At 40.3% G+C, this 25487-nt stretch overlaps 1 protein-coding gene and 1 long non-coding RNA gene across 2 annotated transcripts; one reads left to right on the plus strand and one right to left on the minus strand.

Annotated features, from left to right (window-relative positions):
* The first annotated feature begins 233 nt into the window (after positions 1 to 233).
* On the plus strand, positions 234 to 7314 carry LOC121733598. The gene is made up of 3 exons (XR_006036584.1): positions 234 to 350; positions 3013 to 3023; positions 7304 to 7314. It is a non-coding gene; the product is annotated as an uncharacterized LOC121733598 (long non-coding RNA).
* Positions 7315 to 9716: 2402 nt separating this feature from the next.
* LOC121733631 (gustatory and odorant receptor 22) lies at positions 9717 to 24537 on the minus strand. The gene is made up of 8 exons (XM_042123946.1): positions 24391 to 24537; positions 22326 to 22424; positions 21682 to 21854; positions 17836 to 18035; positions 15264 to 15409; positions 13992 to 14188; positions 12222 to 12383; positions 9717 to 9883 (listed from the first exon to the last, which is right to left on the minus strand). The coding sequence occupies exons 1-8, from the start codon at positions 24422 to 24424 to the stop codon at positions 9725 to 9727; spliced, it is 1170 nt and encodes a 389-aa protein (XP_041979880.1). The 5' UTR covers positions 24425 to 24537; the 3' UTR covers positions 9717 to 9724.
* Between the last annotated feature and the right edge of the window lie 950 nt (positions 24538 to 25487).

Here is a 25487-nt window from a genome sequence, read left to right on the forward strand (position 1 = left end):
CATAGGCCTGAGCAGGCGAGATGTCATTATCAGTAACACTGCGTGGTAGAAAGAGAAGCGTGATTTGAGGTGGTATACCTCTTTTTTCATCTGTTTTTGTTGTTTGACAATCTGTCTGATCCGGTCGGCACGTTGTCAATTTGGGCTCTCAGAAAAATTGTGATTTTATGTGTTAAAGTGAATAATTTTCAGTAAGTTGCTTTCGCAACAATATGGCAACTTGTTCGGTCACCGATTGTGGTACAACACATCGAAAAAACCCGGACAAATATTCATTTCACAGGTGAATCATTCTACATCGACAGGACCTAATTTTAAGTTTATGTTTGCCAATTCCCTACGAGTTATTGGTATTGATTTTGATAATTCACTTCTATATATGTTTATTTATATGGAAAACATAACTTGACTAGCCATGGTGCACAATTTAAGGATATTTTGTGTAAACAATTTTCATATATTTTACACTAGGGCTGCATCAGGTTACCGATAAGTAGTATCGATATGAATATATTTTTTTAGATATACTAATTATCTAGGAATGTTGACATGATAATTGATAACGTAACTGATCCGTACTTTATTTATTAGTTTATATTAATATACTTTCATACATTATTTATCGTTTTTAGGGTTCCGCACCCAAAGGGTAAAAACGGGACCCTATTACTAGACTTCGTTGCCTGTCCGTCTGTCCGTACGTCTATCCATCTGTCCGTCTGTCCATCTGTCCGTCTGTCCGTCTGTCCGTCCGTCCCGTGAAAGATGGACTGATAGACAAACAGAGTTACTTTCGCATTTATAATATTAGCATAAATAAATAAAAGGAAAGAAAAAAAGCATGAATAAATAAATGAGTTATTTATAAATAAGTATATCTTTTGTTTTTTAGCTACAAAAAAGTTTAATAATAAAAGTAATATTTTTCTCCAAAATTACATTATTATTATTATTCTGTAGTTCTATACAGTAAATCACTAACACGCACACGTAAACATAATTGTATACACAGATGTAAATCAATTTTGGTTACGTTTGCCAGCTCGGGATTGTTTTTCTATTCCGATAGGTAATATTAACTTTATGTTTCGAGCGGTATCATGCTGACGTTACTTGACAGTTCGAAAGGAACCAAATTTAAAACGGTTATAACTAGCTGTAACTAGTATGGGGGTTACGTGTCCTTAGTTTTTATTAAACACAGTTTTCGTAGCTACCTATAAAGTTTTCGTAGCTCCCTACACATTTTTCGTAGACAGCTACGTAATTTTCGTAGCTACCTGTACAGTTTTCGTAGACGCCTACACAATTTTCTTAGCTACTTGTTCAATTTTAGTAGACACCTACACAATTTTCGTAGCCATCCGAATCCGTAACCGAATCTGAATCCGTATACGAAATTCGAAAATCATAATGCAATCACAATTATTATCCGAATATCCAACAGATCTGAATTCTGCCCCATCAAAATTTTCGAGAAACATCTTGTAGTTAATTAAAGGTGATCGTACAATATACTATACATTATTTTTCATACCCAACAGGAAAAATACCTTTACATTTTAAGAGCATCAATAAATAAAAGATTGTCGCGATGATTTATGCAAGATTAATGGCGGTATAGGTAGGCGGAGTGGAGGTATTGGCAGTGTATCAAATAAATTTCTACAAGTGACCCGTGGACGAATCAATTTATTATACTCTGTAGCAGGGCACTGCACGGTGTCCGATACGATAATGAAATTAATAATTATATTTAAGTCCCACAGACAAAACGACTTTCATGAATTCTTATGAAAAGCGTACAAAACCATTTTTTTACTAAGACAAAAAAATAGTACTGCTTGTAGTTACTGTCATAATTTATTACTTTGCATTTTTAAATAAATACGAGTATTACTTATAATAGTTATTTATCCTGGAGATTGTAAAATTTATGAGTGTTTAATAGAATAGAATAGAATAGAATATACTTTATTGCGTTCAAGATATTGTACAAACATAAAATACATTCATCAAAGATACAAGAACGCAAAGGCGGCTTTATTGCTATTGAGCAATTTCTTCCAAGCGACCTTTGGTATCTATAGGAGTACAATAACAATTAACTTAGGGTATACTGTGCTCTAATAAAAACTATAAGCATTGAAACTTAACAACTAACTGATACTGTGATTATATTGAGTATTGAGTATACCAGACAAAAAAAATACCACGTACATAGAAGTATAAAACTGTATTAGTATTTAATCATTTGAAAGTCCGACGATGACGATATTTTCGACGAATAAAAAGTAAAAAGTCGTATAATATTATGATACTATCGTCACATATAAAGCGTTTTTCCCACCGTGATTCTGTGTACACTCCTGAGCGAAAATTAATTGCTTTCTATTTCCTTGTGACAAGTCGCTGAAACCAATGCTATCATATCTTCTGGACATAAATAATATTTATTCTTACCTGTGACCTAATATTATCTCTTTCAGATTAAAAGACAAATTCCGAAAGTTCGCGAATAAATGTTTTTTGTTTATGTATACCATACAAGAACTTGTAACTAGCAAGTGAGTACCCATTATAATAACATTGTGATTTTAAATTATTGTAAATTAATTAATACACTCTAATGGCTCTACCGTTTTATGGTAATCATTTTAATAATCAAGGCCTGCCTCACTCTATTTTGAGTATATATGTATATATTTATTTATTTATTATGAAAACCAACAGCTTACATACTTTAAAAAAATGACATAGAGCGTTTAACAAACAATAAAGCCAATAACAGGTTTCCCATATATAACTATTATGTAGTACAAACTAAAACCTTAAAATAATAAAGGCACATTAATATTCAGATTAAAAGTTAAAAGTCTAGAAAGAAGAGATTGGTCGAGAAATTTAACCAGTATAGGGCTCTTGGATATCTCTAGTGGCGCGGCGAGTGGCAGATTCAGGCAGCACGTATATAATAAGTAACAGTAATAGTCACTTGAAACAAGCATAAAGATATTGTTACGGTACATGGTATACGGACACGTGGTGCGCAAGTACATACTCGAACCTTCTAAAAAGGTCCAATGTTTGCTTACGTGTTTACCCTTTATTTGTTAGCGTGTTTGAATTTAGACCTTATGACTGAGTCCATAAGGTCTAAATTAAATTCAACTTACTGCACTTATCGCAAGGACGGCAGTTTTATTGTGGTACATGCCCGAGCCGCCTAGAAATTTCCCACGGTTGTTTACTTGTTTACGTGAATCGGGAAATTTCTGGAATTCGTCTCGCCATATAAAAAGAGCCGCAGGCAGGCACGGCAAGTCAGTTCAATCAGAGCGATCTTCAAGGCGACATCAAGTGATCAATAGTGAGTGAACCAGTGAAACCTGCGACTTGGCTACGACCTAGGACAGTGATAGTGCTTAGTGATTGGACCTAGTGATTAGTGTTTGGACTTAGTGCTAAGTGTTGTGATCTAGTGTTTAGTGCAGTGTTAATAAAGTCTTCAAGAGAGTCACCAGGTCTTTCTCTCCAAATCCTCGAACTCTAGCACGTAACAACTGGTGTCAGAAGTGCGATTTGGAGATGCCATTGACTCCGAGAGAGGACTTCAAGGGGAGTGTCAGGACAAGGGCGCAGCGAGCTGCTGCCATTGACTCCGAGAGAGGAGTTGCGGAGGCCACACCCACTGGGGACCAGGCTCCGCCCACCTTGGCTGAAGCCACGCCCCCTGGCCCCGCCCACCGGGACACGCCCACTGGCCACGCTCCTCAGGCTCCGCCCACTTTGTGTGAAGCCACGCCCACTGGCTCCGCCCACCGGGACACGCCTACTGGCCACGCACCTCAGACTCCGCCCACTTTGGGCGTGGCCCCGCCTACTGGCCCCTCCCACCAGGCCACGCCCATTCAGGCCACGCCCACTCAGGCCACGCCCACTCAAGCCCTACCTACTGGCTCCAGCCACCATGCGTCGCCTGTAGCTTCTACAGCCCCTCAAATGGCTCTTCATTTAGAAAGTTTAATTGAATTAATGGAGCTGCAAAGAGCTGAAATGAAGGCAATGATGGAGGCCCAAGACCGCAAGCTCGGCGCTTTACAAGATTCTCAAAGAGCTGAAATTCACGCTTTGCAAGAGTCACAAGACCGCAAGCTCGGCGCTTTGCAAGAGTCCCAAGAGCAACAAAAGGACCTCCAAGAGAAAGCGCTTTTAGCTATAAAGGATGTCAGTGACACGGTGACTAAGCTTCGTAAAGATGTCGACGTAATCGACGAACGAGTTACCGGGTTAGGGGTTGATGTGGAAAATGTGAAAACTGGCCTCACTGAACTACAAAAAAAAGTAGTGCGCCTGGAAACCACAGGAGTCGCGACGTGTAATGGAACTTCCGGAGTGGCACACGGGCCACGAGTAAAAGTACCGCCATACGACGGCACTACTTCTTGGAACGCTTACCGTCAGCAATTCCAGACTGTTGCTTCTGCCAACGGATGGTCTGACGAACAATGCCTGACCGCTCTCACTGTCGCACTCAGAGGGCAAGCCTTGTCGGTCCTGGAAGCACATACAGGAAATGGGTTCAAAGACCTGATGGAGGCCCTTGAATCCAGATACGGGGAGCGACACCTGGAGCACGTGTTTCGTGCCCAACTGCGTGACAGAGTCCAACGCTCAGGAGAAGGATTACAACAATGGGCGTTGGAAATTGAAAAACTCGTCAAGAAGGCACACCCAGGAGCTGACGCCAAGATGGTCGACTCCAATATTGTGCAAGCATTTGTCGACGGAATCAGGGATCTGGAGGTCAGAGCTGCAGTGAGGCTTCGTCACCACACCTCGCTTAAGGAAGCATTGGCGCATGCTTTGGAAGTCGAGGCTGTTCGCCGTGACATACGACAGACCCATAAGATCCACGAGGTCTCTGAGGAAGTCAAGGAGGTCAAGGCTCCCACGAAGAAAAGTTTTGGAGCCATGTGCTACAAGTGCGGCGAGAGGGGCCATCTCCAGCTCAACTGCCCGCAGAAGGAGACCCAGATGGCAAGAATGAAAAGGCTCGAGGAACAAATGGAGGAGCTGAAGAAGCAAGCAAGGGCTTCGTCCCCTGCCCGGGAGCAGGGAAACGAATAAAAGCCAGGACTAAGGGGCGAGTGCTGGCTGACACGGAGGAAGCCCCAATAACGGTTGTCTCCCAAGCAAGCAGCGGGAATAGTCTGGTGATTCAGGGGACTATTAACGGTACGGATTGCAAAATGACTCTAGACACAGGAGCCTCTAGAACAATAGTGAACCCAAATTTGATAAAAGCCGCAAGGAGGCACAAGAGGAGAATTAACTGTCGGCTTCTTACCGCCTCCGGTCAGCCAATACCCGTCCTGGGAGAAATGTCAGTTACGATTAATGTAGGGGGAACCTCATACCCTCATGACGTTATCGTGGCTGAGATTATGGATGATTGCATCTTGGGTTTGGATTTCATGAAGAAGCATAACTGCAGAATTAATGTCGCTGACGGAGTTTTCAAGTGTGGTGAAGAAGAAATTTTCATCCTTGGAGGCGCCTGCGGGAAAGTTGAATGTGTAAAGAAAGTCATAATACCTGGACGTGCGGAAGCTCGGGTGCTGGTGAAACTACCGCCAGCTGGAAAGAAGAAGTTGAATAGATGCGTGTTGATCGAAGACACACCTACCAAGACATCAGCGCAAAAACTGATGACGGCGAGAACCCTTGTTAGTGGAAGCAGTAACGCTGTGGTCAGGGTTCTGAATCTTGCTGATCGCGAGATCTGCTTGAACAAAGGTGACGTCATTGGAAAGTGCGAGGAAGTTGTCTGGATGAGAAAGTGTAGTTCGATCACAGGCTCAGACTCAGCAAACACCAGCAACTATGGAATAGTGACTGAGCTACTCGATGACTGCAAGAGTAATCTGACTTATTCGCAGGGCATGAAAGCTAAGAAGTTTTTACAACGCCACGCGAATATCTTCTCCAGTCAGGAAGGCGACCTTGGAAGAACGTCGATGGTTCAGCACAGGATAGATACCGGAAGCGAGAACCCAATTCGTCAACGAGCAAGACGGATACCCATTGCAAAGGAAAAAGAAGTTGAAGGCCTTTTGGAGGACATGAGAAGGCATAAGATCATTGAACCGTCTGCAAGTCCGTGGTGCTCACCGGTTGTATTAGTGAAGAAGAAAGATGGCAGTACAAGATTTTGTGTGGACTACAGACGTCTCAATGATGTCACCAAGAAGGACAGTTATCCATTACCTCGAATTGACGACACTCTGGATACCTTGAGTGGCATGAAATGGTTCTCGACCCTGGACCTGAAATCTGGATACTGGCAGGTGGAAATTCATCCAAAAGACAAAGAGAAGACAGCTTTCTCCACCGGTAAAGGTTTATGGCAGTTTAACGTCATGCCCTTTGGATTGTGCAACGCACCTGCCACATTTGAGCGACTCATGGAGTGTGTACTGGCAGGCTTAGTTGGAGAGGCTTGCTTAGTCTACTTGGACGACGTCATCATTGTTGGCCGCGACTTCGAAGACCATTTGCGAAACTTAGAACGAGTTTTCGCCAAAATAGAGGGAGCCAAATTAAAGTTGAATCCGAAAAAGTGTCGTTTATTCAGGAGTAAGGTGAACTATCTCGGCCATGTTATCTCCAGTGATGGAATTCAGACGGACCCGGAGAAACTAGAAGCAGTCCAAAATTGGCCAACCCCTAAGAACAAAACCGAAGTGCGGGCATTTCTCGGCCTATGCTCCTACTACAGGCGTTTTGTTAAGGGATTCTCAGAGATAGCCAAGCCATTACATCGGCTGACAGAAGATAAACGACAGTTTATTTGGGACGAGACTTCCGAAGATTCTTTTCAGAAACTAAAGAAACATCTGTGTGAAACACCAATCCTGGGGTATCCACAACCTGAAGGTCAGTTTATAGTCGACACGGACGCAAGCAACACGGCCATTGGGGGGGTGTTATCTCAAAAACAGGGTGAAAGAGAAGTTGTAATTGCATATTTCAGCAAATCTTTATCTAAGCCAGAGAGAAACTACTGTGTGACAAGAAGAGAACTCTTGGCTGTCGTAAAGACGCTACAACATTTCAGCAAGTATCTCATCGGCAGACAGTTTCTACTGCGAACTGATCACGCAGCCTTGAAGTGGCTACTACAATTCAAGAACCCAGAAGGCCAAGTAGCTCGATGGATAGAACAACTCCAGGAGTATGACTTCAAGACGGAACACCGCAGCGGAAAGTCGCATGGGAATGCCGACGCACTCTCACGAAGGCCGTGTTCAGAAGACTGCAAACATTGTGTTAAGCAGGAATCTAATGAAGTAACATTGAAGTTAACGAAAACAAGTCCTTTGGGTCCATGGGAGAATGATGGTATGAGAGAGGCTCAAGAAAGAGATGACGACCTTCGACACATCATCACATGGAAGAAACGGGATGACGTAAAGCCAATCTGGAGTGAGGTTGCACCCACTGGCGCTGTCACTAAGGCGTACTGGGCGCAATGGGACAGTCTGATTCTTCAAAACGGAATACTTTACCGGAAATGGGAGAAGACCAACGGCAGAGAGTTCCATCTTCAGATAGTTGTCCCAAGAACGAGAGTACCGGATGTTCTCCGTGAAATGCATGATGGCGTATCAGGAGGTCATCTAGGAGTAAAGAGGACGTTAACGAAAGTGCGAGAACGATTCTACTGGTTGCATTGTCGAGACGATGTACAGGATTGGTGCCGCAAATGCACTACTTGCGCTGCAGTGAAGGGACCACAGACAAGGAGCCGTGGGAGCCTGCGCTTGTATAACGTTGGCGCACCGTGGGAACGAATAGCAGTTGACGTAGCTGGGCCATTTCCTGTAACGGAATCAGGAAACAAGTATTTTATGGTTGTCATGGATTACTTCACCAAATGGCCCGAAGTGTTCGCCATACCAAACCAGGAAGCTACAACAGTTGCTTCTAAGCTAGTCGAAGAAGTAATATCTCGCTTTGGTGTGCCTCTAGAAATCCATTCCGATCAGGGCAGGAATTTCGAATCGCAGGTCTTCCAGGAAGTGTGCAGAATTTTGGGAATGCATAAAACGAGGACCACCGCGTACCATCCACAGTCTGATGGAATGGTTGAGAGATTTAACCAAACCCTTGAGAGGCATTTGGCGAAATTGGTAGATGACAAACAAAAGGACTGGGACAAGTATATACCGCTCTTCCTTCTGTCGTACCGTACCGCCGAGCATGAGAGCATAAAAGCTACCCCGGCGTATGTCAATTACGGTAGAGAACTACGAGTACCAGTAGACCTTTTGACAGGAGGATCACCGGAAGAACCAAAGACCGTACCAGATTATGTCTGCGATTTAAGGGAAAAGATGCGTTATATACACGCCATGGTTCGGGAAAATGGGTTACAGTCAAGTGAGAACATGAAGATCAGATACGACCGGAAATCGAATACAAGCGGCTTCGAAGAAGGGTCACTGGTGTGGCTGCATAACCCAACTCGCCGAAAAGGCAAATCTCCAAAGTTGCAGACCAAGTGGGACGGCCCATACAAAGTGGTTACCCGATTGAATGACGTGACTTACAGGATTCAAAAGCAACCAAGAGGGACATTCAAAGTGGTACACATAGACCGTCTGGCGCGTTACCATGGCAGTAACAATGATGCTCGGGACGAGCATCTCTAAGAGGGGAGTAGTGTTACGGTACATGGTATACGGACACGTGGTGCGCAAGTACATACTCGAACCTTCTAAAAAGGTCCAATGTTTGCTTACGTGTTTACCCTTTATTTGTTAGCGTGTTTGAATTTAGACCTTATGACTGAGTCCATAAGGTCTAAATTAAATTCAACTTACTGCACTTATCGCAAGGACGGCAGTTTTATTGTGGTACATGCCCGAGCCGCCTAGAAATTTCCCACGGTTGTTTACTTGTTTACGTGAATCGGGAAATTTCTGGAATTCGTCTCGCCATATAAAAAGAGCCGCAGGCAGGCACGGCAAGTCAGTTCAATCAGAGCGATCTTCAAGGCGACATCAAGTGATCAATAGTGAGTGAACCAGTGAAACCTGCGACTTGGCTACGACCTAGGACAGTGATAGTGCTTAGTGATTGGACCTAGTGATTAGTGTTTGGACTTAGTGCTAAGTGTTGTGATCTAGTGTTTAGTGCAGTGTTAATAAAGTCTTCAAGAGAGTCACCAGGTCTTTCTCTCCAAATCCTCGAACTCTAGCACGTAACAATATTATTGACCTGTAGTGCTAGCACGGCGACCAGCGGAAATGCGAAAGTATGGACAAACTGTGGAAATAAACCTAAGGTGCCGTTCCGATCTTTTTTCGTTCCGAAAAATTCAATTAAAAAGCCACTTTATGACAGACTATAGTTCTAAAAATTCAAATAATATCCTACATTATGATATATACTATAGTGTGTCATAAAGTGGCATTTTAATTGAATTTTTCGGAACGAAAAAAGATCGGAACGGCACCTTAGGTTTATTTCCACAGTTTGTCCATACTTTCGCATTTCCGCTGGTCGCCGTGCTAACACTACTGATGGCTAGTTTAAAAAGTATGTAACTAAATGAAAAATGGCTCATTGAGAAAAAATATTTATTCTGGTATTACTTACCATTACTATAGTAATAAAAATGAAATCAAATCAATGAAATTCTACTACAGTAGTAAGCTTATTCATCATCATCATCGTCGAAATCGTCAGCCATGGGTGTGGTAGCGTTGAAGAATGCTCTGGTGATGGCTTTCACCATCTTCTGAGCGCCCTTCCGGAGTAGGGTGAGCTTGAACTGCATCAGGACTATCAGGTACGTTGACATGTACGATATATTCTGGAAGTATAGAAAATATATGAATCTGCAGGGTTAGTGCGAGTTTTATTCGATCATACGCATCGAGCGCGTAACCGCGAATTTATATGGGATCAAAGCAGTATCCACGTTAGCCAATAGATGGCGCTGCTTTGATCCCATATAAATTCGCGTTTACGTGCTCGATGCGTATGATAGAATAAAACTCGCACTAACCCGTCTGTAAAAATCTGATAATGACATAATATGTACTACTTATACTTGGGAGAGCCATGCTTCGGCACGAATGGGCCGGCTCGACCGGAGAAATACCACGTTCTCACAGAAAACCGGCGTGAAACAGCGCTTGCGCTATGCTTCGCCGAGTGAGTGCGTTTACCAGAGGCCCGATCCCGTACCCTATTTCCTTCCCTACCCTCCGGCCTCCCTATTACCCTATTCCCTCTTAAAAGGCCGGCAACGCACCCGTAGCTCTTCTGATGCTGCGAGTGTCCATGGGCGACGGAAGTTGCTTTCCATCAGGTGACCCGTATGCTCGTTTGCCCCCTTATTTCATAAAAAAATAAAAAGAAAATTGATTCCTAGGCAGTTCAAAGACCGACGTCATTTGGTGGGATCATGTCAATTCAATGTTAAGTACCTGGATGACCGAGCTTTGCTGTATACCAAACACTCATTCGTGTTCCTTAACAACGCCATCTGCTGGAATAGCTTTAGCTGTTGTTGTGTCGTTAAAGCAATTAGTTGCTCACAAAATAGTATTATCATTCGCCAATAGATGTCAGCAAGAGTCATATTTTTCACTTTATCGATTATCGATAAAACACGAATAAATTACATTTTCTAAAAATGATTCCTAACAAGATCGATTTATCGCCCCCGAAACCCCCTATATACTAAATTTCATGAAAATCGTTGGAGCCGATTCCGAGATTCCAATTATATATATACTAGCTGTCCCGGTGAACTTCGTGTCACTTTAAAACCTTCCCTAGACTTCTACGAATATTTTAAGACTAAAATCAGCCCAATCCGTCCAGCCGTTTTCGAGTTTTAGCGCGACTAACACATTTGAAAATCCATTTTTATATATATAGATATATATCTTGTGTCGTCTAATAATTATTATTTACTCAGATATTGTCGACAATGTGAGGTTTAAAAGATGTAAAAAAGTTGTAGAAAAATGCTTAAAAACAAAATATTTTCAAAAAAAACTCTTTTCTTTACTTATTTCGGATTCTGGACAAAATGAAAATTTAATTAATGAATATTAAAGGAATAAAAACATAACGTACTAAATTAAATATTTCATTTTGAATATTCTGAATATTTATGAGGTTGTAATATGTGCGAGGCGTCGATGCTCCATTTTATTAGATTTCCACTGAACTCCACGACTCCATCACCTTTTATGAATAAAACTTATAAGAGAACTCCAGGCGACAGCAATAAAAGACGAGTTTATCATACAGTAAAATGTATGTCTTTTTTAAAGTAATTCCCGTAAAAAGAAATATAATTTGGAGAATACAACTCCATTTAGCAGGTTTAATGCTTTCATGATACTTTGTTTAAATCTATTGAATTATTTTTTTCACTTATTGTAAGCTCTTATATTACATATTTTTAAAATAAACAAGTTTTTGTCAAATAAAATAATATGATTTAAAAGTGGATGTAAATGCCTGCTGTTCATACATTTCAACTGTCCCGCTCTAATTTCATGAAAAATATCGCCATCTCACTCACACATGAAAAACTGATAAGCGTGGCCTACTAGATGTCATGACGTCATGCGCGACCAACTCGATTTTAGGGAAATTCTAGACTAAACAAGAGAACGCGTGGAACACGAATTATAGAACACGCATCAAGACGCTTCAAATGACAATTATAATTCGACATCAATATTCGAACTAGACGACGCGTATTTTTTCACTAATTGTAAAATCGAAGAATAAACGTTTTATTGCTGTAATCTGTAGCATTTTTATTTCAAGAAAACACATAACACCTACCTTTAAGTGAGGGGCGACTTCTTACGAAACGTATGCGTTGCCTTGCCGCAACGCGTACAAATATATGATGCTTAAAATATAGATAGAAGACACCCGCAACTCCGTTGCACCAAATTCGTTTATTGCACAAACGAACTGCACATTTTTTCAGCATAAAAAATAATATCATGTGTTCCTTCCCGGGACTCAAAGTATCTGTACGCGAAATTTCAATAGAATCGGTTTAGCATTTTTTGCATGAAAGAGTGGGTGTGTGTGTGTATTGGGCGTGAAGAGATAAAAGACAGACAAAAAGACACACTTTCGCATTTATAATATTAGTGTGGATAATATCTTACAGCAGTGAACAACTCCCGGTTGATGTTGGTGAACCCATCCAGGTTCATGATGGGGGGGTTCTTGGCGATGGCCACAAGGAACATCTCGACCTCACGCTGCGTGCTGCGGTCGATGGCGCCCAGGTTCACGTTCAGAAGACGGACTTGGAACTCCAGACCCACCTGAAAAGCGTTGATAATGAGGAGCAAATGGCGCCATGTAGCCGTAGGGTCTATCTTGTCAATTATTGATCTATTTAAACGTACGTAATTAAAAAACATCATTTGATAGGCGATTTTATGTCAAAGAATACCACAGTGCTCTTCAATAATTTGATATTTAACTATGTAACTTGCCTATGAAGCTAAGAATATAACTTTCATCGAATAATAATTATGGTAATCAGTGACGAACCCTTTGATTAAATTAAAAGCTAAACGTTTTCCGTTTAAAGTCATAGTATCTGAAGAGAATTTTCCTGCAGTATAAAGTAGGTAGTGTCGTTTTTCAAGTTTCATGAAGACTACTCAATAGGCTCCGCCTACTGGATTCAAGCCAATAGACTTTTTATGTTGATAAAATTAGTATAGAAATTACCAACTCGCGAGCACTAGAAAATATTGAGAAGGTTTTTGCCAGTAAGACAATTAACAGGCTCTTAAGACTATTCTACCTTCCTCGTGTCATTTACCTGACAGCAGGACAGCTCTCAAGAAACAATTCTACCTTCCTCGTAGCGTTTTCCTGACAGTAAGACAGCTCCCAAGAAACTATTCTACCTTCTTCGTGGCATTTTCCTGACAGCAAGACAATTCTCAAGCAACAATTCTACCTTCCTCGTGGCATTTGCCTGACAGCGAGACAGCTTTCAAAACAACTCTACTTTCCTCGTGGTAAGCCTCGTTACAGATGATAAAGAGCAGCGTAAGGCAGTAGCCAACGATGACCAACAGCCCCATCACCTAGTAGCCAAGGCCGTGCTCCAGGATCTCCGACAGCGAGCCGTAGAGCTACCAAGAAATAATTCTACCTTCCTCGTAGCATTTGCCTGACAGCAAGACAGCTCCTAAGAAACAATTGTACCTTCTTCGTGGCATTTGCCTGACAGCAAGACAGCTCCTAAGAAACAATTGTACCTTCTTCGTGGCATTTGCCTGACAGCAAGACAGCTCCTAAGAAACAATTCTACCTTCCTCGTGACATTTGCCTGACAGAAAGACAGTTCTCAAAACAACTCTACCTTCCTCGTGACGTTTTAATGACAGCAAGACAGCTCCTAAGAAAAACTCTACCTTTCTCGTGGCGTTTGTCTGACAGCAAGACAGCTCCTATGTAACAACTCTACCTTCTTCGTGGCGTTTGCCTGACAGCAAGACAGCTCCTATGTAACAACTCTACCTTCTTCGTGGCGTTTGCCTGACAGCAAGACAGCTCCTATGTAATAATATCTATATGGACATAATATAATAATAATATCTATGGACGCTTCACACCACGTCAGTCTGGCCCCGTGCTAAGTACCTAAAGGACTTGTGTTACGGGTACCGGACAACGGAAATATATTTAATACTTTTATACTATACATATATTTAAGATTTTTATTATATCACACATATTTAATATACATCCAGACCCGGGAACATTGAAAACTTTTTGTTCCGTCGGCGGGATTCGAACCCGCGACCCCCGGCTTGAGCTACCGACGCGCTCACCACTGAGCCACAGAGTAACAACTCTACCTTCCTCGTGGCATTTGTCTGACAGCAAGACAGCTCTCGAAACAACTCTACCTTCCTCGTGGCATGGTAAGCCTCGTTACAAATGATGAAGAGCAGCGTCATGCAGTAGCCGACGATGACGAATAGCCCCATCTCCTTGTAGCTGAGGCCGTGCTCGAGGATCTCCGACAGCGAGCCGTACAGCGAGATGGTGGTGGTGAAGAATATCACCATGCAGTAGATGCCGTACATGTTGGAATACGCTCGACCTGAAATAGATAAATGAACTGGTTTAGATTTGAAAGTCTTTGTTGGTTTTGTGGGCGGTTTTACTGGGAAAGTGTACAATTGTACATTATTGCAACTGATAGGTAAAGTTTTGTTTAACAAGACTATCACTTGAGCTGGTAATTCTATTTGAAGTTTTCAAATTATGGGCTGAAGAGGATCGCAAAATGAGTATCATCAAAACTACGCAACTTTTATAAAGTTGTCTTGTGTTATAATTTTTGTGTCTGATTGCTAAATATTATAGCTAGCACTACGGCGAAATAACCCTAGAAAGTCTAGAACTAGTATCTATTTAGGCTATTTGAAATGTTATTATTATATAAAAAATACGTGGGAGAGCCATGCCTCGGCACGAATCAGCCGGCTCGACTGGAGAAATACCACGTTCTCACAGAAAACCGGCGTAAAACAGCGCTTGCGCTGTGTTTCGCCGAGTGAGTGAGTTTACCGGAGGCCAAATTTCCTTCCCTACCCTCCCCTATTCCCTTCCTTACCCTCCCCTATTACCCTATTCCCTCTTAAAAGGCCGGCAACGCACCTGCAGCTCTTCTGATGCTGCGAGTGTCCATGGGCGACGGAAGTTGCTTTCCATCAGGTGACCCGTTTGCTCGTTTATTTCATTAAAAAAAAAATTAAAAATATCTAAGAAGTTTATTCCTAGCACGGATTACTAAAAACCTATAGTTACGTTATATTAAAATAGTTGGTAATAAGTTTAAATAGTTAGTTTAGTTATTCATATCATAGATTACGTAATAGCTACGTCATTCATAGGCAGATGGCGGACCTACGTCAATTAGGGGCTGTGTCACTACTTCCTGATAAGTTCCGGATAGGCTATCCACAACTTAACTTGACAGATACTCAATACCTACTCTATCTGTCAAGTAAAGGTATGGATCGCCTATCCGGCACTTATCAAAAAGTGGTGAAACAGGCCCTAAGGGTTTCAATGTAAGTTGTCATTCTGTCGGCTGGGCTTGACATAAAACGACCAAATTACGTTTGTTCACCATCTGCCAATGCATCAATTTCTCTGCTGTGTAAACATACCGAGCTGTTGCATCATGTGTGACAAATCAACCCACAGATGGCGGTACTGGGCCAGCTTGAGTGCTGGTCGGTCTGACTCCAACGCCTTGTGCAAGTTTGTAGCCAGGCCCCGTGATGCTGTGCCAAATGCGTTGCAGTTTATGTACCTGAAATAATAAGGCCAAGTTTTAGAGGATCAGTTTTTGGCGGCGAGTTACCAAATGGAAATATGCTTGGGACTAAGCCCTTTTGAGGCTTCAAAGGTAAGTATTTTGCCCGAGCAACGTTGTATGAATATGCCGAAGCCCACTGTCCTCTTTTTGGACGTTGTATATCGGGTGGATCTCAAAGATTCGATAGCACGATATAGGTGAGTTTGTTCCTCTACAAGTTACCTATTAGTAACATGGTTTAGGAGTTAGAACGGTCAATTTAAAGCTGAACACTAATAGATAAGGTTTTTCAGCAGGTCACTACTATAAAATGTAACCTTTATCCCAAAATGAACAAAACAACGAAATCTGATCCGGTCATTTACGGGCGTACTTCTTCAGAAATGGGGACCACTCCTTCCATTATTGGATTTTACCCGTCCAAGGTTAACCCATGTCCAGGTTCGAATTACCCTAGGACAATGGACATATTTCATGGCCTTGGCCTTTTTACAAAATAAGTAATAATGTTTGTCTTCAAGGAATTGGGGGTTGCGATTTTTAATTTCATAAAAGAAGTCTCTAATAAAAATATAACAGCAAAAATGTTTCAAAATGTTTCTGTAATACGCTACAGATTGGTCGTACTTTATAATAAAAAACTTCAAAAGAGGAAAATACTTTGGTACTTTCATTCTAATATTTATGATACTTCTCAGAATCATTTGTACAAATTATAACAAAGAGTGAGGTATAAAAGTTGTCGGATTACTTTTTACTGTAATAATCTTACCAGAATTCGTCCAGTAATATACTTTTCGTTACTTAGGGAGAGAGGAAAATAATGATTATTGAAAAAAATGTTGAAAGAGTCAGTTCACACTGAATTTAAACGATTTAAGGATCGACTAAGCGATATATTAGAGCAATACTTAAACACGTCTCTATACACTATAGCAATGAGGGTTTTTGATATTCCGTTTGCCACCAGGTGCCGCTATGTAGCGTAAGGGTCTACCGTTTCAACGCCGCTGTCATATGTCACGATATAGCTGTCATGTGTCATGGTATAGGTGTCATAATATGTCTATTTTGACACGAAATATCCTACGGCTACTCGTAGCTCCATCTAATGGCAAATAAAATATAGAAAACCCTCATTATTTATTGCCGCATCGTACCTCGTTCATCTTCATTTTCAATTGATACAAACTACATATATTTGAACACTTGTGAGACGGTGGGGCAAAATTCAAATAACACAAAACTTTTGACGTTGTGGCGGTACCCACAATTCGCCGAACATTCCTGCATCGCGCTATCGAAGTTTCGTAGAACGGCAAGATATATACAACGTCTGAAATGACGTCAATGGGCTTCGACCTGACCGAGTATGCTATCTCGCTCGGTCGGAAGATCTTCCTTTTCGGCCGCCACGAACAACGTTAAATTGGTGACCACCGACAAGAACACGCATCCTTCTGGACATCAATCATCATCAACACTCCCAGCCCCTCCGCACCACGTCAGCAGAGACATCAAGCATAACCGGGTCGCCTCGACCATAAGCCGCGTTGGAGGTCCGCGCCGGTCGAACCCGCGTCTGGCTTGAACGGGGCAGCCATAGGCTACAACGACCGGTCAGCAAGCAGAGCACGGGGTCCCTCTCCTGGTCATTGCACGCGTAGCTTCGGCCCACACCTGACAACACAAGCGCATCGAAGAATACCACAGGTCTTCGGGGGGGAGTGATGTGGCGGTACCCACAATTCGCCGAACATTCCTGCATCGCGCTATCGAAGTTTCGTAGAACGGCAAGATATATACAACGTCTGAAATGACGTCAGTGGGCTTCGGCCTGACCGAGCATGCTATCTCGCTCGGTCGGAAGATCTTCCTTTTCGGCCGCCACTAACAACGTTAAAACGTCTTGACAACAACAACAGCTATTATAAAACTAAGCCCGGGCGCGCACTAGCGGCCAGGTCACGTTTTTTTTTTTTTTTTTTTTTTTTCGAAAGGGTCTAAGCTACTGGTCTGGTTAAGACCATGGTAGTTTAATCGTGGCTATAACTAGTCTGTTGCTAGTTGGTTTGGAAATAAACAATGAGGGGGGCCTGGCCCCCTCCCCTAAAGAAAGGCCAGGTCACGGCGGCCATCGAATGTATGGTGTGGCCGCTGACCGCCGTGCGGCCAGGTGCGCGCGGTCTATGGCGGTTTCACAATAAGGTATCTATCTCGATGGCCACCGTGACCTGGCCGCTGCGGCCTGGCCGCTAGTTCGCGCCCGGGCTAACGGCCATAATGATCTGATGAATTTAATGTACGGTAATCTAATCATTTATTTTTAAGTTTAAAAATTACTTATGTTTAAGTCCAAATCTTAAAATTAAGACGTAATCATTAGATCTCTCTCATTACGGCAACTAAAAACAACGTACCACAAAGAACAGAATCCATCGAGCATTGCAATGATGTGATAGTACGCGAAGGAGTGCCACAGCTCGAAGTCATTCTGCAGGTAGTGTTGTGATAGGATCACGGCGAAACTGAGGCCCCAGGAGAAGATACAGAGGCCCCAAGTCAGAAGGTACAGGTTCGGGAATACTATGGGACTGCCCGTAATCTTGAGGTACTTTAACTGAAAGGAAATAAGAAAGCTACAGGTGAGCGCATTATGAGCAAACCTGCGACGATAATAATTACAGGGTGTTACTATTATTAGTTTTTTAGAGTTTCGTACCCAAAGGGTGAAAACGGGACCCTATTCATGAGACTTCGATGTCTGTCTGTCCGTCTGTCTGTCTCCAGGCTTTATCTCAAGAACCACTATAGCTAGATTTCTGAAATTTTTACAGATTGTGTATATCTGTTGCCGCTATAACAATAAATACTAAAAACCAAATAAAATTAATATTTAAAAGGGGCTTACATACAACAAACGTGATTTTTTTGCCCTTTTTTGCTTGATATCAATAATGGCAACAGGTAGGCACTTCATGTTTTCACTAAAGCTTAAATTATATGTCTAAATCAATATTTAAGAATAATATTAAAATAAAATAAAAAATTAAGGGGGGCTCCCATGCAAAAACACAATTTTTCGCCTATTTTTCCTATATCCGTATCTAACGGTACGGAACCATTCGTGCGCGAGTCCGACTCGCACTTGGCCGATTAGTAGCATTTTAACAGGTTTTTCTCAATATTAACATAATATAACTTGTACACATAGCACATGTATGTAGAAGGTACACTACATCTACATACACTTATTCTATACAAAAAAAATGAACAAGAATAAAAATATAATATCTGCTTCGAAATTGAGTTCCGAAATTTCACCCGAACATACATACTTACATACATACAGAGCAAGTTAAATAAAAGCTTTTAAAAATGAAATATACCGTATAATATTCAGCAGTTAACCGTAAGAGCATTTCGTGAGACTCAAATTTATAGCTTTATTACATACTATAAATTGCCCAATGTGCCCAATGTAAGTGAGTTAGACCCAATGTCACCGAGTAGGGCCCACATATAACTAAATAAGGCCCGTATGATATGAAGTTCGGCGGCGACAGGCCCGAATCGCACAGTTTATGGTACTTTTATGGAGGACCCGAAATGTTGGATTACATAAAATTACATAATTGAGCACTGTTGTTTGTTTATTCATATAACAATTATTATTTTTAACAAAAAATTAAAACCGACTTCCAAGGTAAAAACAATAATAACATCCTTATAATATGAACTAAAAAGTATTAAATATTTTTTCCTATCTAATAGTGCCTTTTTCCGAATTCGGCTAAACCTCAACTATTTCAGTACTCAATCTTCATAATTTTGAAGTCGGTACCAGATAGCTGAATCTTTAGCTCTCTCTCAGAATATTTGAAACTTTAGGAACTGGCACCGACTTCAAAATTATGAAGATTGAGTACTGAAATAGTTGAGGTTTAGCCGAAATCGGAAAAAGGCACTATTAGATAGGAAAAATTATTTAATACTTTTTAGTTAATATTATAAGGATGTTATTATTGTTTTTACCTTGGAAGTCGGTTTTAATTTTTTGTCAAAAATAAAAATTTCACTCTTTTTAGTTACCTACAAACCATCGCATAAGAAAATACTTCAACCCCTTAATATTATTATCTTAATCCTGGTAAATGTTTTCAAACCTACCCCAATTTATTTGACAAACTACTACAAAAGAAAGTCGAGGGGTTCCTATATCTGGGTGTTGTGGTCTAAGTTCCAACCTAACCTAACGTACTTTTGGACTTTCTAGATTGTGTTTGTTTTTGTTTTGGCGGGGGGCTGCGCCCCCCGAGCCCCCCTTCGGTATCCATAGCTGAGTAGTTAAGTAAAACCCACTCATCACAGCCTTGAGATGCCTTAAAATACTTCGTAAACATCAGAAAACAGATTATCTGAAGATTACGAAAATCTCAATGCGAATTTCTCTAAACGGAGAGTTTACTGGCGGTGGAAACGGTAAGTAGGAGTTTTTCTCACCCAAAACAATCCTCCTTAACCCATGTCACTAACATTTAATTGACGTAGGTTCCTAAACCTTAGTCAATTTTTTTAAAGTATTTTCGCCATACTTACAAGGGTCACATTTCAGCCTGTCATTCGACAGGAGTTGATTTTTGAGAAAAGTTTATCTGAGCTTTTTTGCTTCCCTTGGCGCCCCCTATCGATTGGTATAATAAAAAGGGGTGGTCATAGGGGGTTGTCTTTTTGTCGTCAAAATTTTTTAAGTATTTTCGCCATACTAACGAGGTTCGGATATCGGCCTGTATCTAGCCGGGGGCTGATTTTTGAGAAAAGTCCCTTGGCGCCCCCTATCGATTGATGTATTCAAAAGGGGTGGTTATAAGGGTTGAATTTTTTCGTCCAAATTTTTTTAAGTATTTACGGAGAAAATACTTAAAAAAATTTGGACGAAAAAATTTTAACCTAACGAGGGTCACATTTCGGCCTGTCTTTCGACAGGGGTTGATTTTTGAGAAAAGTTTATCTGAGCTTTTTTGCTCCCCTTCGCGCCTCTATCGATTGGTATATTCAAAAAGGGTGGTTATAAGAGGTTAAAATTTTTACGAAAAATTTAGTATTTTTTCCATAGTGCCCCGTTTCCTTCAGTCCAACCCAAATGTGTGCCTTACGCTCTGGAGTAAAGGTTAAATTTGTTACTTATGTTCAATTTTGTGGTACTTGAAATATTATATATTATGAAACAACATTAAGTATATTTTTTTGTATTAAAATCGCTTTGAAATGTACCAAATAAATAAGGACATAACGTGATGACTGATGATATTTTATGGTGTTGTGTGTATATTGTATCCATATACAACCATGTGAGTTGTGACATTGGTGACCCTGACATGGTAGTGATGATGATGATGATGATGAATGTAATTTGCATAGTAGCATATGCTTTCAGTTCTTAAAACAACGCCTAAACCCCCAAACTTGTATCTATAAGGAATCAGTTCTCTTAGTATATTCGGAACCATAGTATACCTTGGTGCAAAATCTTGCGTTTTGGTAGCATATGCTTAGGATGCTTCTCATAAAACCAAAATCACCATATGTTTCCATATAAATTTTGAGGAGTTCCCTCGATTACTCATGGAACCCACCATCAGATCACCACTTTTGTGAAAATGGGACCAAATTGGAGTGAAACCTAATATAACAAAACAAAAATTTTGAAAATCGGTTTACAAACGGCGGAGTAGTGGTCGAACATACAAAAAAAAAAAAAAAAAATATATTCACAGCCGAATATATAACCTCCTCGTTTTTTGGAAGTCGGTTAATAAAAGCGAGAAGCCATTGTTGTTTTATGATAAGACAAACGGAGGCTTGGGAGACGTAGGAGATGACAGATTTATTAACAATAGTTTTGGTACATTTTGGTGTAATACAAAATGTAATATTATGTCCTTGCCCGATACCCAAAGTATCTCCATACCGAATTATATTCAAATCTGTTTATTGGTATATGCGTTAAGGTGACAGAGATACATTTTAAAATATTTTATATTAGTATGGATTAAAATCATACCTTTGAAAGTGTTTGTAAGCAACGATATCAATACAATATGTAAGTTTCACTAGCTCTTTTATTTTTGAACGATCACCTAGATTTTCATTTCCGAATTTCCAATTTACCAATTTTTAATAGCTGGACTTTATCCAATAGATGACTGGATCAAGATTTGGACACAGAATTCCCCATTCAATAAATACAATGAGCGGACGTCAACCTGATAGTGCGTCCACATGTTCTTGAATATGGCGACCTGTGGGCCATGGCGCCATGACGCGATGGGCAGCAGAAAGTGCGGTATGAGGATGCTGAGGAATATGATGTTGTAGATCACCTCGTCGAAACGCTTGTTGGAATTCTTCTGGAAGTTGTTGAGACGCTCACGGCCCACTGGAAACAGCAATAACGCGATAAAAACACCGCATTTTTTATAAAAAAACAAATTCATGGACATTAGAAGAGTTGCAAGTGCGTTGCCGGTCTTTTAAGAGGGTCTTCTTGAAAGTTTGCAAATCTTAATGGCTCGAAAATATTGTTGGCGACAGTTCATTCAAAAGTTGTACCAACTGTACGTGGCAAAAAGTTATGTTGGCACTACATATAGACGAACGCGTTGGCCGACGCGTTGGCCGGCGCGCTGGCCCAATGTGTAGAACGGGCGTTCGCGCGTTGGCGGTAGGTAATTCGCCCGTTCTACACATTGGGCCAGCGCGCAGGCCAACGCGTCGGCCAACGCGTTCGCCTACTATGTACTCAACCTCTGCATCGATTATAAATTAGGTACAGCAAACAGACAAATTATTGAAATACAAATTGAAACATTAACGACATATAATATTATATCATGTTTTTTAATATTACCTTTGACGACAATGATACACTCCAGACTCCATACTAGATACGCCCACAAAGTGGCCTTGGATATCCAGTTGTAAGTCGTGCGTTTCGTTGTTAGGGCACCTATAAATAAGAATATAATTATTTAATAATCCAAAAATAATTAAAAAAACCTAATCCCAGGTCGAAATTTATATGACTGCATTAACACCTCAATATTTAAAATCGGATTTGTAGTTTAGGCGCTCAAACGTAAACGTATAAACAGAATGCCAAAATCAACATCCTCCTCCATCCTTCGTCTTCGCGGTGGGAAAAAAGAAGCATAACAAAAGATAATATTAAATATTTTGAGACTTCTGTATTTAAGTAAACTTAAATAAATAAAGATTCGTTTATAAATAACATCCTGAAAATACATCCAAACCTACTACACATACATACAAATCTACTCTGTATAACACAAGGTAATAAAAGCTATTATCTTCTTAAACTTATTAACCCGTGCATATTTTCACGTAAGCACTTAAATGGAATTTAATTTGCTATAACTTTAATGAGGTAATATTTTCAGAGCTTCGAATCTCGGAGTTATTCGTACATAACAGCTTTTAAATTACTGCTGCAGGGTTATAAAAAGTGCATTAAAGATATTAATAAAAGTACGTATAAGAATTATTATTATAGAAGTGTATACTTAGCGATTTTTCATTTTGTAGCCCTTTACTAATAAAATCGACACTGGCTATACAGACAAAGTACTTGACAAAACATCGTATAACTTTATGTGGCACCTCACTATTACGAGATGGCCCATAATAATTTAAAAATACAAGCAAAATTACAAATAAGAGGAGAATATAATATACGTCAAAGATTCCAACATGATCAAATTCGACGAATGCACTAGACAGATTGGCAATCATGCTTTAAATCTTTGATGGCCCAACGTGAAGAGGGGTCTCTAAAGTCTAAAGTTATACCATGTATTCAACTTTTCTAATGTATTAGTTAAATAAGTAAATTAAGTAACTTGTCGTTTGATAGACGACGAAAAAAGTAGTGTAACTATAACGGGTAACAAATTAGGTATGAACAAATTTAAATATAACAGCGACAAATAATAATCACCCTGTATTTTGCCGAGTTCGTTAAGAGCCGTTGCTTGTCATATTAGAACGTAAGCTTTAATTAAAATTTAATAATAACGACACCCTGTAAGCGTAATTTGACACAGGATTAGAATTATAGCGGGCGAGCCCAAATATTATTAAATTAATGCCTAATAATTTGTGCAGTCCTGTTTTATAATAATTATTATACTTAATTATAATTACTGGTTTTGATGTTATTAATATAATGGTAGAATTTAGAACGTCGGTGTATTAATACTGATAATAACTTCAAAAAAAAAAACTACAGAAGATTTAGAAGTTTTTTTTTTCATAAAGATACTCGTATCGATTTGAATAATAATAATTTGGCAACGATCCATATTATGAATTCTGTTGTCTGTGCTTTTACGTTCATATGTTGAAAAGTTCTTTAGATTTACATCCTTTAAAAAAATATAGAATATATAACACAAATAACACACAACACTGAAATATGGCGTCGGCGCCCGTGTCACATCGCAAATATCGGTAGCAAAAACATTAGTCTCAAAATGAAAATAAAATCTTAAAAAAAATCGCAAATGTACAAGCCCAAAGGGCAAAACTACCTTGCTATGCAAATTGCAATAGTTGTTTTTGCGATACGACGTCGCAACGCGGCTTGGCCCTAAAAGCGATTATTTTGAAAAACCAAACTGCATTAATTTTAGCATGTAAAGGGTCCTTAGATACTAATAATAATAACTCCCACACCGGTTCTGGTGACGGTAGCCGGTTTAATTGAAACCAGGCCAGCTACGCAGGAGTAATTTTATAGTACCTAGGTGTGTGCGCAGTACACAAGAGCACTCCCTATTCCTTTCCTCTCATAACCCAGTGGGACGGACGACCGATACGATTGGCGAGAGATCAGTCGCAGAACCGACTTTTTACATGCCCAGAACGCCATACTTAGGTATTCCTTTTCTACTTACTCGTGGGCACTCTCATGATGGGCATAACCCCCATGATCTGGAACAGCACCAGCAGACTCTTGGTGGTGATGTAGAAGCTGTCGTGCTTGTCCAGCAGCTCGCCATCCTTCTCCGTTATTTGAGGGCCGTATACGTCCTTCGCGTCGTATGCTGAAATATCCATACTAATATTAGAAATGCGACAATGTGTCTGTCTGTTCCCACTTCACGCTTATGTGTCTAAATACACCATGCCCAAGTTCCGCAATATATTTTAAATTACCGATGACACCCCATGCCGAAATTCCGTCGCGTTATATTGTATGCGTTTGAGACTGCTGACGTCGTTATGTCTATTGTGGTTTTGCCCTACTAACCGATCGCAGCTAACATTGAATTGACATAAAATATATGTCTCTAATGTCTAATGTGAGCTATTCCTATCTCTAGTTAGAGATAGGAATATCTCTAGTTAGAGATAGGAATAGCTCACATTAGACATTAGAGACATATATTTTATGTCAATTCAATGTTAGCTGCGATCGGTTGTATGTCAAACTAGAGATAGATTGAATATTGGGAACGGCCGTCAATCTCAGAATCGATTTTGTTACTTTGAGTCCCGGGAGAGGATTATTATAGGGTATTTTTTGTTGATGAAAAATGTACGGCTCCCGCGCTTTAAACCACTTTCAGCGCAATGGAGTTGTTGGCGTCATCAGTACCTAATAAATAAAATAAAGTGGCGATAAATCAATTAAAATAATATTTTGAATCTACATTCTCAAACAGGAGAAGGCTTCGCTCTGTATTAATTTTTTTGTAATTTTAAGGACTACTTTGCAGTTATTAGACGGTTTTTTTTGTTGCGTGAATTAAAATAAAATAAGTTTAATTTTTGTCTGTCTGATTAATAGTGTTATTAATATGAATTTGTTAAATGTTGTTAAAATAATATGAATTTTGGCGCAACACGACGGAGTTGCTAGACTCATCTCGTTTTCAATACGTTCAGAATGGTACTTGGTGCCTAACACCGGTTCGGGAATAAAACCGGCTAGCGTGTACGTTATAAAATTGCAATACTCGCAAAAATTAATCATAACACTTCTATGGTG

This window comes from Aricia agestis, chromosome 14, assembly GCF_905147365.1.
Source record: "Aricia agestis chromosome 14, ilAriAges1.1, whole genome shotgun sequence".
NCBI lineage: Eukaryota > Metazoa > Arthropoda > Insecta > Lepidoptera > Lycaenidae > Aricia > Aricia agestis.

Coding starts and splice junctions, on each gene's coding strand:
- LOC121733631 (XM_042123946.1), bottom strand. CDS start 24,424: ATGGGGGTTATGCCCATCATGAGAGTGCCCACGA. Junction 18,036..21,681: donor ACATGTGGACGCACTATCAG/GTTGACGTCCGC, acceptor ATTTCCTTTCAG/TTAAAGTACCTCAAGATTAC. Junction 15,410..17,835: donor GATGGATTCTGTTCTTTGTG/GTACGTTGTTTT, acceptor TTATTATTTCAG/GTACATAAACTGCAACGCAT.